This window comes from Neomonachus schauinslandi, chromosome 2 (assembly GCF_002201575.2).
Source record: "Neomonachus schauinslandi chromosome 2, ASM220157v2, whole genome shotgun sequence".
NCBI lineage: Eukaryota > Metazoa > Chordata > Mammalia > Carnivora > Phocidae > Neomonachus > Neomonachus schauinslandi.
Window position 1 is genome coordinate 35,879,034 of NC_058404.1, and position 13,136 is coordinate 35,892,169.

The following is a 13,136-nucleotide window of genomic DNA, read 5'->3' on the forward strand; positions in this document are numbered from 1 at the left end:
AACCCTAAACCTAAAATTGGCCATAAACTCTAACCCAGCATCTGAGAAGAAAAAAAAAAAGTGGTATGTATACAATGAAATATTACTCAGCCATAAAAAAAGAGAACAAAATCTTGCCATTAGCAATGACATGAATGGAGCTAGAGAGTAGTATGCTAACTGAAATAAGTCAGAGAAAGATGAATACCATTTAAGAAACAAAACAAATGAGCAAAGCGGGGGGGCGGAAAGGAGAGCAGTAAACCAAGAAATGGATCCTTAACAATGCAGAACAAACTGGTGGTTACCAGAAGGGAGGTGGGTGGGGGCATGGGTTAAATAGGTGATGGGGATTAAGGAGTGTACTTGCTGTGATGAGCACTGGGTGTTGTATGGAAGTATTGAATTGCTATATTGTACACCTGAAACTAATATTAACATGTATGGTAACCAACTGGAATTTAAATAAAAACTTAAAAAAATAAAGACATTGTTCTTCATTTTTTTTAATGTTGAGTAATGTAAAAATTCTCAGGCTAAGCTGCTTTTCTCCCTAATGCCCAATATGATTTTCTTTTCTTTTTTTTAAAATATTTTATTTATTTATTTGATAGAGAGAGACACAGTGAGAGAGGGAACACAAGCAGGGGGAGTGGGAGAGGGAGAAGCAGGCTTCCTGCTGAGTAGGGAGCCTGATGCAGGGCTCGATCCCAGGACCCTAGGATCATGACCTGAGCTGAAAGCAGGCGCTTAATGACTGAGCCACCCAGGTGCCCCCCCCAATATGATTTTCTTTTTTTTTCTTTTTGCTCATAGGCCCATAGGATTCTTTCTTTACCTTAGACACACAATAACTTTAGTAGACTAGGTCTGTTTTATTATCAGTTATTCTTGAATTCAGTGAACTTTCCAGTCTATGGTTTCTAATCTTTTATTTTTATTTCAGGAAAATTTTCTTTTTAATTTTAATTTTTATATTTTTTATTAACATATAATGTATTATTTGTTTTAGGTGTAAAGGTCTGTGATTCATCAGTCTTACACAATTCACAGCGCTCACCATAGCACATACCCTCCACAGTGTCCATCACCCAGCCACCCCATCCCTCCCACCCCCCTCCACTCCAGCAATCCTCAGTTTGTTTTCAGGAAAATTTTCTTGAAGTATATCTTTGATTATTTTTGGTCTATTTGTTCTGTTTTCCTCAGGAGCAACAAATTTTGTGTAAGTTTAATACTATGCCCCTGTCCCCACCTTCTGTCCTTTTTTTGGTCTTTCATAACTATCTTGTCTGTTTTTGAATTAAGTGTTTTCAAGATTTTTGTAGGAGTACATATTGATTACTCATATGTGCACAAGTGAATTCTACAAAAGAACCTGAACAAATACTTAGTCAGGTATAAGACACAATTATTAACTGTCTTTTTCCTTTCTTCAGGTTCTCAAAATTCATTTCTACAAATTGTAGTTCCAGAGAAAATCCAAGCAAATACAAGTGATAATTCAGAAGCAGAAAATGTAAGAGATATTTTTCATGTAAATATTATATGAAATTTTAATTTTTATTAATAACAAATATATCAACCCCATTATAGAATGAATATAAGTATGCAGTATTACTACTGATATGGAATTTAAGGTTTTGATAGTAAAAGCAAATATATAGATCAGAATGTTGTGTTTTGCCTAACATTTGTCATTGCTTATGGTAAAAATTTTAAAAGTTCAAATAAAATAAATGATATAGGGGCACCTGGGTGGATCAATCAGTTAAGTGTCTGCCTTTGGTTCAGGTCATGATTCCCAGGGTCCTGGGATCAAGTCCTGCATAGGGCTCCTTGCTCAGCAGGGAGTCTGCTTCTCCGTCTCCCTCTGTGTGTTCTCTCTCTCTCTCAAGTAAATAAATAAAATCTTAAAAAAAAATGATGTAGAAGAATTAGGTTCTTATCTGAGGAATATCTAGATGATTCAATGAAGAGAATAATTTTCTCCAAATGGTTAAGGAGAATCTCTTTAAAAATTTTTAAAAATTTTAAATATAGTTGACACACAATGTTCCATTAGTTTCAGGTGTACAGCATAGTGATTCAACATCTCTCTACATGATGCTGTTCTCACCACAAGTGTAACCAACATCTGCCACCATACAACACTATTATAATATCATTGACCGTATTCCCTTGCTGCACCTTTTATTTTCATGACTTATTCCATATAAATGAAAGCCTATATCTTCCACTCCCTTTCAGGCAGTTTGCCTATCCCTTAAACCCCCTTCCCTCTGGCAACCATCAGTTTGTTCTTTGTATTTACAGGTCCAGTTCTGCTTTTTGTTTGTTTCTTTATTCACTTGTTCTGTTTTTTAGATTCCTCATATGAGTAAAATCATATGGTCTTCGTCTTTCTCAGTCGGGACTTATTTCACTTAGCATAATGCCCTCAAGGTCCATGCATGTTATCACAAATGACAAGATTTCATCTTTATTTATTGTTGTGTGATATTCCAGTGTGTGTGTGTGTGTGTGTGTGTGTGTACCACATTTTCTTTACATATTCATTTATCAATGGACACTTAGATTGCTTCCATATCCTGACTACTGTAAATAGTGCTGCAGTAAACATAGGGTACATATATCTTTTTGAATTCGTGTTTTCATTCTATTTATTTATTTAATTCCAGCTATATTAGTTTCAAGTGTATAATATAGAGATTCTCATTGCTCATCACAATAAGTGTACTCTTAATCCCCTTTCTTGTTTTACCTATCCTTCCATCTGTCTTCCCTCTGGAAATCACTGGTTTGTTCTCTTTATTTAAGGGTCTGCTTTTTGTTTGTCTTTCTTGTTTTGTTTTGTTTCTTTAATTCCACTATGAGTGAAATCATATGGTATTTGTCTTTCTCTGACTGACATATTTCACTTAGCATTATACCTTCCAGATCCATTCATGTTGTTGCAGATGGCAAGATATCATTCTTTTTCATGGTTGAGTAATGTTCTATTGTGTATATGTACCTCATCATCTTTATCCATTCATCTATCGATGGACATTTGGGTTCCTTCCATATCTTGGCTATTACAAATAATGCTGCAATAAACATAGGGGTATATAAATCTTTTCAAATTAGTGTTTTGTATTCTTTGGGTAAATACCCAGTAGTGGAATTACTGGATCAAATGGTCATTCTCTTCTTATTTTTTTGAGGAACCTCCATACTCTTTTCCATAGTGGTTGTACAAGTTTGCATTCCTACCAACAGTGCACTAGGGTTGCTTTTTTCTACCTCCTTGCCAACACTTATTGTTTCTTGTGCTTTTTATTTTAGCCATTCTGACTGGTCTGAGGTCATATCTCATTATAGCTTTGATTTGCACTTTCCTGACGATGAGTGATGTTGAGTATCTTTTCATATAACTGTTGTCCATCTGTATGTCTTCTTTGGAGAAATGTCTGTTCATGTCTAGTGCCCATTTTTAAATTGGATTATTCAAGTTTTTTTGGTGGTAAGTTGTGTAAGTTCTTTATACATTTTGGATATTAACCCCTTATCAGATATACCATTTGCAAATATCTCCTTCCATTTGGTGGGTTCTCTTTTAGTTTTGTTAGTTGTTTCCTTTGCTGTGCAGAAGATTTTTACTTTGTTATAGTCCCAATAGTTTAATTTTGCTTTTGTTTCCCTTGCCAGAGGAGACATATCTAGGAAAATGTTTGTATAGCTGATGTGAAAGAGATTAGTGCCTATGTTTTCTTCTTGAAATTTTATGTTTTGGGGTCTCATAGTTAGGTCTTTAATCCATTTTGAGTCTATTTTTGTGTATGGTGTAACATAGTGGTCCAGTCTCATTCTTTTGCATGTGGCTGTCCAGTTTTCCCAACACCATATATTGAAGAGACTGTCTTTTTTGCATTGCATATTCTTTCCTGCTTTGTCAAAGATTAACTGACCCTATACTTGTGGGTTTATTTCTGGGCTCTCTATTCTGTTCTGTTGATCTATGTGTCTATATTTGTGCCAGTACCATGCTGTTTTGATTACTACAGGTTTGTAGTATAGTTTGAAAGCTGGGATTGTGATGCCTCCAACTTTACTTTTCTTTTTCAAGATTGCTTTGATTATTCAGTCTTTTGTGGTTCCATACAAATTTTAGGATTATTTGTTCTAGTTCTATGAAAAATGATGGTATTGCATTAAATCTGTAGATTGCTTTGGATAGTAGAGACATTTTAACAATATTAATTCTCCCAATCCATGTGCATGGAATATTGTTCCATTTGTCTGTGTTATTTTCAGTTTTTTTCATCAGTGTTTTATAGTTTTGAGAGTACAGGTCTTTCACCTCCTTGGTTAAGTTTATTCCTAAATATCTTACTATTTTTGGTGTAATTATAAATGGGATTGTTTTCTTAATTGCTCTTTCTACTACTTTGTTATTAGTGTATAGAAATGCAACAGGTTTCTGTACATTGATTTTGTATTCTGCAACTCTACTGAATTCATTTATCTGTTCTAGTAGTTTTTTGGTGGAATCTTTAGCGTTTTCTCTATATAGTATCATGCCATCTGCAAATTAAGTTTTACTTCTTCCTTACCAATTTTGATGTCTTTTATTCCTTTTTCTTGTCTGATTGCTGTGGCTAGGACCTCCAGTACTATGTTGAATAAAAGGGGTAAGAGTGTACATCCTGGTCTTGTTCCTGACCTTAGGGGAAAGGCTCTCAGTTTTTCACCATTGAGTATGGTGTTAGCTGTGATTTTTCATATATGTCCTTTATTATGTTTAGGCATGTTCCCTGTAAACCTACTTTGTTGTACTTTGAATGAATGAATGTTGTACTTTGTCAAATGCCTTTTGGGCATTGATTTAAATGATAATATAGTATTTATCCTTTCTATTTTTAATGTGATGTATCATGTTGATGGATTTGGAATATTGAACCATGCTTGAATCCCAGGAATAAATTCCACTTGATTGTAGTGAGTGATTTTTTTAATGTATTGTTGGATTTGGTTTGCTAATATTTTGTTGAGGATTTTTACATGTATGCTCATCAGAGATACTGGCCTGTAGTTTTCTTCTTTTGCAGTGTCTTTATCTGGTTTTGTTATTTGGGTAATGCTGGCTTCAGAATGAATTTGGAACATTTCCTTCCTCTTTACTTTTTGGAGTTGTTTGAGAAGAATAGGTATTAACTCTTCTTTAAGTTTTTGGTAGAATTCACCTGTGAAGCCATCTGGTCCTGGACTTTTGTCTGTTGGGAGTTTTTGGATTACTTATTTGATTGTTTTTAGAAATTTATCCATTTCTTTTAGGTTGTCCAATTTGTTGGCATATAATTTTTTATAATATTTTTCTGTATTTCTTTGGTGTTGGTTGTTATTTCTTCTCTTTCAATTCCGATTTTGTTTGAGTCTTCTCTCTTTTTTTTTGGATGATTCTGGCTAAGGTTTTATCAATTTTGTTTATGTTTTTAGGGAACCAGCTCCTGGTATCATTGATCTGTTCTGTTGTTTTTTTAATTTCTATTTCATTTATTTCTGCTCTAATCTTTATTATTTGTCTTTCAATTGGTTTGGGGCTTCTTTTACTGTTCTTTTTCTAGCTCCTTTAGGTGTAAGGTGAGGTTGTTATTGGAGATTTTTCTTGCTTCTTGAGGTAGGCCTGTATTGCTATAATCTTCCCTCTGAACAGTTTTTGCTGCATCCCAAAGATTTTGGACTACTGTGTTTTCATTTTCATTTGTCTTCATATAGTTTCGATTTCCCCTTTGATTTCTTGGTTGATCCATTCATTGCTTAGTAGTATGTTATTTAACCTCCATGTATTTGTGTTCTTTCCAGATTTTTTCTTGTGGTTGATTTCTAGTTCCATAACATTGTGGTGAGAAATGATGCATGATATACCAGTCTTTTTGAATTTGTTGAGACCTATTTTGTGGCCTAACATGATCTATTCTGGATAATGTTTCAGTTGCACTTGAAAAGATTGTGTATTCTTCTCTTTTTTGGAGGGAATAGTCTGAATGTATCTGTTAGTTCCATCTGGTCCTATGTATCATTCAGAGGCACTGTTTCCTTGTTGATTTTGTGTTTGGATGATCTCTCAATTGATGCAAGTTTTAAAGTCCCCTACTACTGTATTATTATTGATTTCTTTCTTTCTGTTAATAGTTGCTTTATGTATTTGGGTGCTCCCATGTTTGGTACATAAATATTTACAATTGTCACATCTTCTTGTTGGACTGTTCACTTTATTATTATGTAGTGTCCTTTGTCTCTTGTTACAGTCTTTGTTTTAACATCTATTTTGTTTCGTATAAGTATTGCTATCCTAGCTTTCTTTTCACTTCCATTTGCATGATAAATGTTTTTCCATCCCTTCACTTTGAATCTGCATGTGTCTTTTCATGTGAAATGAGTGTCTTGTAGGCAGTATATAAGTGGATCTTGCCTTTTTATCCATTCTGTTACCCTGTGTCTTTTGATTGTAGTTAATTTACATTCAAAGTAATTTTTATAGTTATGTACTTAATGCCATTTGTTACTTATTTTACAGGTTTTTTTTTTTTTTTGTAGTTCTCTGTTCTCTTCTTCTCTTGCTCTCTTCTCATGTTGGATGGCTGTCTTTAGTGAAATGCTTGGGTTTCTTTCTCTTTATTTTTTGCATATCTATTATAAGTTTTTGACGTGTTGTTACCGTTAGGTTCATATATAACATCCTATGTTTATAGCAGTTCTGCATTAAGTTGATGGTCGCTTAAGTTTGAACACATGAAAGCACTGATTTTTTACTTCCTCCCCCCTTATTTTAGGTATATGATGTCATACTTTACATCCTTTTATTTTGTGAATCTTTTTTTAAAATTTTGTGAATCTTCTGACTGATTTTACTGCTTTTGTGCTTTAACCTTTCTATTGGTTTTATAAGTGATCGATCTACTACTTTTATTATGTTTATATGTACCTGTGAAATTTTTTCCTTTCCTACTTTTCCTACTCTTGCTTATGGTCTTTCCTTTCCAGGCAAAGTATTTCCTTTATCATTTCTTGTATGGCTGATTTAGTGGTGATGAATTCCTTAACATTTGTTCATCTGGGAAACTCTTTTTTTTTAATTATTATTTTTTAAAAGATTTTATTTATTTATTTATTTGACAGAGAAAGAGAGACAGCGAGAGAGGGAACATAAGCAGGGGGAGTGGGAGAGGGAGAAGCAGGCTTCCCGCTGAGCAGGGAGCTCGATGTGGGGCTCCATCCCAGGAGCCTGGGATCAGGGCCTGAGCTGAAGGGAGACGCTTGACCACTGAGCCACCCAGGCACCCCTGGGAAACTCTTTATCTCTCTTTCCATTCTGAATGATATCCTTGCTGGATAGGGTATTCTTGGCTGCAGACTTTTTTTTCCTTTTAGTACTTTGAATACATCATGCCAGTCCCTTTTGGCCTACAAAGTTTCTGCTGATAAATTTCCCTTGTATATAACTGTTTTCTTTTAGTGATTTTAAAATTCTCTCTTCATCACTTCTTTGTACCATTTTAATTATTATATGTCTTGGTGTAGACCCCCTTTGGGTTGATTTTGTTGGGGGCTCTCTGTGCTTCCTGGATCTGGATTTCTGTTTCCTTCCCAGATTAGTGACTTTTCATTTGTTATTTCTTTGAATACATTTTCTGTCCTCTTTTCTCTCTCTCTTCTCCTGGGATTCCAATAATGCTTATGCTATTATACTTGATGTTGTTGCTGAGATTCTTAACCTATTCTCATTTTTTATCGTTCTTTTACTTTTTGTTGTTAAGCTTAGTTGCTTTCCATTACTCTGTCTTGTAGCTCACTGGTTTATTCTTCTCCTTCCTCCTGTCTATTTATTCCCTCTACTGTATTTTTAATTTCTATAATTGAGTTCTTCATCCCAGATTGGTTCTTTTTATATTTTCTATTTCTTTGTTTAGGGTCTAATGGGGATCTTCTTAAGTCAGTGAGTATCTTTATGAGCATTACTTTGAATTCTCTTTCAGGCATATTGCTTATCTTCATTTCATTTAGCTCTTTTGCTATGAATTTGTTTGCTTATTTGTTTTCATTTGGGACATATTCTTCTGTCTTCTCATTTTGTCTAACTTTTTGTGTCTGTTTCTATGTGTTAGGAAAGTCAGCTACTTCTGCTCTTGAAAGTAGTGGCTTTATGAAGAAGAGATGCTGTAGTGCCCTGAAGTGCAATGTCCCCTGTTTACCAGAACCTGGTGCTTCAGGGGTGTCACTTATGTGTGTTGTATGTATCCGAATGTTGTGATTGAGAGGTGTTTGCCTTAGGTCCAATTGTCTGCAGTGGTTCTCTTTGCCTTTTGTGGACAATGTTTAGTCCCTGTGTTGTTAAGGGGCTAGTCTGGGGCCGTCTTGGACTTGAATTGAGTCAGACCAGATGTTTGCCAGAATTGCAGTCTTAGCCCACTGCAGGGTGCTCTCCCTGTGTTGTCCCCTGAGAAATTTTCATTGGTGGGCAGGGCCTGTAGTCAGACCAGATATCTACTCCCGGTCTGTTTGTTGGGGTTGCAGGGACCCCAAACTACCAGGCTCTCTCTGTGCTGCCCCTTGTGGGGTTTTTGTGGGTGGGCAGGGCTGACAGTCACAGATCCTAGAAGGCTTATCTTTTTCTTAGTTCTGGTATTTGTGTCTTTTTGGTTTTTATATGCTTAAGTTTTCCTTCCAGTGATGCTCTAACTCTTGCTTTTTACATATTCTCTTTGGCTGGATAAAATCTCGTCACTCAGGTTCAGCAACTTAGTGATATTGCAACTTACTGTTATCCATGTTTTAACTTGAGAATAGTAGTGATAGAGTAAAAAACAGTACCAAATTTTGTTCAAGAATACAGGAATCAGGCAATACATTTTTTTTAAAGATTTTATTTATTTATTTGACAGAGAGAGACACAGCGAGAGAGGGAACACAAGCAAGGGGTGTGGGAGAGGGAGAAGCAGGCTTCCCGCAGAGCAGGGAGCCCAATGCGGAGCTCAATCCCAGGACCCTGGGATCAGGACCTGAGCTGAAGGCAGACGCTTAACGAATGAACCACCCAGGCACCCCCAGGCAATACATTTTAAGAAAACAGTTATAATATCTTCTGTGCCTGATAGAATAAGCTTCGCTGATATAGGATACCTTATTATCCCAATGATGCCACCTACATAGACATTATAGTATAGCATATGGTCTCTGGTTTCAGAAGAGCTTAAAATTCAGTTATATATAGTTACATATAGATTTCTAATCCCATATAAATCCTTAGGTTAGGTTTATTTTTATAGAAATAGTAAGACTGGATTATATAAGAAACATGTTACAATTTTGATATATTGTTGCAAATTTTAAATCATGTATAGTCTGAGACATTTTAATCAAGACATTTTAGGGATTGTTTGGAGGGATTGACTGATGTAAAATTATTGTTTTGCTGCTGTTACATGGCTCTTCATCTCAGTTGTTCTGGATTCTCTAGGAACAGATATCCTATACTATTGTAATAGATGAGAAGCCATACACTGTACACCTTAAGCAAAGGTAATTTTTTTTTCATTTAGTGTTGTGTTTCATTTTATTGATATGAATTTGTTTACTTATAATAAAAATGGAGTGTTAAAATAATTAATGTAGTTGTTATTAAACATTTGAGTTGTCTCAGATGAACAGATGCTTTCCTGTGAATTAATTAAATTTTTGGTCCTAATGTCTCAAGTAGTCTTTTGTGAATAGTGGGGAACAGGAAAAAAATAAGGGCCCCCCTCCTGAAGATTAATCTATATGATCTTATGTTGTTGACAGAACCAGAAGGACCTATATAATCAGGGCAGAATGTTGTAATAAGAAGTAAGTCTGTAAGTGTATCAGGGTTTGATCAGAGAGACAGGCCTGGAATAAGGAATTTAATATGGAATGAGACTATACACTTCTGAGAGTTTATGGAAAATAGTACTAGCTGTGTACTTTCTTCAGGGAATTGAGAAAGTAATTGAAATAACTTTCTGTAGGGTTTAATTCTCTCATGGAAACCAGGAAACCATGGAAATTTCTCTCATGTAGAGAAAAGCTGGCTTAGAATTATTTTGTGACTTTCAATAGGATAATTTCCGTTAAATTTTGGTTATAGAACTAGACTACATGGTATTAGGGAGAGGTGGGTTGTGAGAAACTTAAGGTAGTAATTTGTAAATAACTTTTTCAAAAATGTTTGGCAGAAAAAGAAGAAACAGGTGCAGATAAATGCTTTTTAAGAAGGAAGAAACAAAGTTTTTTGGTTGAAGGGAAGTTTCTTAGAGCTGTATAAACAAGCAGTTCATTGTATAAAATGCCAAAGAATAGCACTGAGTAAAAGAAGAGTTAACCTACTCCTTCAGACAGAAGGGAAGAAGAATATGGTAAATGACAACTCAAAGATCTTTTCAAGTATATAAGAGGGAAAGTGAAGAGAACTCACAGTGCATTTGAACATCTTATCAGGAGTATAAACAGTGGTAAGAATTATAGGGACTAGAGTTTAGGAGATGGGTAAAGCGTGTGTGTATTGTTTTGGGAAATTACTTGCATAATGATTATGATGGCATAGTGACAATTAGGAAGTTATTGCAAATAACTTATGTGAGAAATAATGAAAAACAGAACTATGACTGTAGAGGTAGGGATTTTTTTTTTTTTTTTTTAGATATATACTGAGGTGGCAGGAAAAAGATTAGCTAACATTGGATATCGTGGTAGCAGAGATTTGGTGTGGCAGTGAAGGAGAAGGGGAACAGATCTGAGTCAGGGGAATTATGGGCTCAGTTTTGAAAAAGTTAGATATGAAGTGCTTGTAGGATATCCCAAGAGAAATGTCCAGTTGGCTTAGAATGTGAGTGTGGATTTCAAAGCCATCTATTTATGTAGGCATAAATGAAGCACCAGAAATGAACAAGATAAATCTGTAGAGGTAGGAGTGAATATCAAAGGTGAGAAGGAAAAACAACCCAGAATTGAATGCCATGGAAACATTTAAGGGAAGAAGCAAGGACCCAGACGAAGGGACTCTTAAAGTATACAGAAAGATATTAGGGAAGCCAAGTGGAAATGGTATGATTGAAGTTGAAGAGTAGATGGCTTAAAAAAGGGAAGTGTGGTCAACAGTACATGTGTGTCAGAGTAGTCTTACTTGACTTCAAACTGCGTTTTGGATTTGACAACTAGGGGGTCATTAGTAACCCATATGAGATCACTTTTAGTGGAGGATTCCTAACTAGCTAGTCTGGGTGATCTAGTTATGTTACATTGGATTGAGGAGTGACTATGAGGTGAGGAAATAGGATAGTAAGTACAGGCAGTGATACCAGAGAAGGTTGAACTTAGATCTGTAGGTTCAGTATCTACATTCAGATTAATACAACTTTTACACAGTACTCTTCTACTTCATTATAAAGGTGATATATATGTATGGTAGTGAAATTTAGAAAGAATGAAAGAATGGAAAACTCTCATAATCCTACATCTAGTTCATATATTTGTAAATTTTAAAATGTCTTTTTTTCTCATCTTGTAGTCCCTTCTTATTTCAAAGGAGTTCATGAAAAAAATAAAGGAGTTCATTAAAATAGGAAAATTATTTTGAGTGTGTATTTCTTTGAATATAAATTATGTATATGTCAAAAGAAAATACTACCTTTGTTGGGTTTGCAGACTTACTATAAAGGCCCAGGCCCAGAGTGAAAATATTTCAGGCTTTGAGGGCCATAATATCTCTGGTAAAATGACTCAACTCTGCTGTTGTAGCTTGAAAACAGCCATGGACCATACATAAATTACTGGGTGTGGCTGTGTTCCAATAAAGCTTTATTTACAAAGACAGAGTAGGTCAGATTTGGCCTGAGGGTGTTAGTTTGCTGAGCAGTGCTTTATATATTTCAAAAAGAATAACTTTTAATATTCTCTCATTTTCTATATTCAGGTTTTTTTTAGCACATAATTTTATGGTTTATTTGTATAATCAAGGATCTGTGAATTCTCATCCTTCAGATATTCAGGTAAGATTTAAGTTCTATATTTTACAGAGTTTTAAAATCTCTTTTACATTGAATAAATGTTTTCCTAATACAATAGAGTGAATTCATAGGGGATATATTTAAGGATCCATTTATTGCCTGGTTTCCCTCATTATTAGCTTTTCCTGAAGTCTTGGTAAATTAAAGACAAACTAGATGGACTAAGGCTTCCACTCTGCATAGAAAACAGGCACCATTTAATTAATTAATTAGCTGATATTTTGTTGAATAAATGAATATAAGTTAAAGACTAATGAAAACAAACACAAATATTGAAGACAAAATCATATTTTAAACGTTTTCTTTTTTTATTTTTTAAGACTTTTTTTTAATTGTTATATTAATCACCATACATTACATCATTAGTTTTTGAGGTAGTGTTCCATGATTCATTGTTTGCATATAACACCCAGTGCTTCCATGCAGTACGTGCCCTCTTTAATACCCATCCCAGGGGTAAACCCCCCATGGGGCTAACTCATCCCCCCATGGCCCTCCCCTAGAGAACCCTCAGTTTGTTTCTCAGAGTCCATTGTCTCTCATGGTTCGACTCCCCCTCCGATTTCCCCCTCTTCATTCTTCCCTTACTGCTATCTTCTTCTTCTTTTTTTTTTTAACATATAATGTATTATTTGTTTCAGAATTACAGGTCTGTGATTCAACAGTCTTACACAATTCACAGCGCTCACCATAGCACATACCCTCTCCAATGTCTATCACCCAGCCGCCCCATCCATCCCACCCCCCACTACCCCAGCAACCCTCAGTTTGTTTCCTGAGATTAAGAATCCCTCATATCCGTGAGGTCATATGATACATGTCTTTCTCTGATTGACTTACTTTGCTCAGCATAACACCCTCCAGTTCCATCCACGGCATTGCAAATGGCAAGATTTCATTCCTTTTGATGGCTGCATAATATTCCATTGTATATGGATATACAACATCTTCTTTATCCATTCATCTGTCGATGGACATCTTGGCTCTTTCCACAGTTTGGCTATTGTGGACCTTGCTGCTATAAACATCGGACTGCACATACCCCTTCAAATCCATACATTTGTATGTTTGGGGTAAATACCCAGTAGTGCA

At 35.3% G+C, this 13,136-nt stretch overlaps 1 protein-coding gene across 1 annotated transcript in view; it reads left to right on the top strand.

Moving 5' to 3' along the window:
- Positions 1-13,136, top strand: part of LOC110573134 (disintegrin and metalloproteinase domain-containing protein 32-like) — a 191,288-nt gene that overhangs the window by 21,502 nt on the left and 156,650 nt on the right. Inside the window, exons 2-4 of the mRNA XM_021681555.1 lie at positions 1,419-1,498; positions 9,479-9,540; positions 11,951-12,026. Of these exons, the coding sequence (XP_021537230.1) occupies positions 1,419-1,498; positions 9,479-9,540; positions 11,951-12,026 (218 nt within the window). The remainder of the gene's footprint in view (positions 1-1,418; positions 1,499-9,478; positions 9,541-11,950; positions 12,027-13,136) is intronic.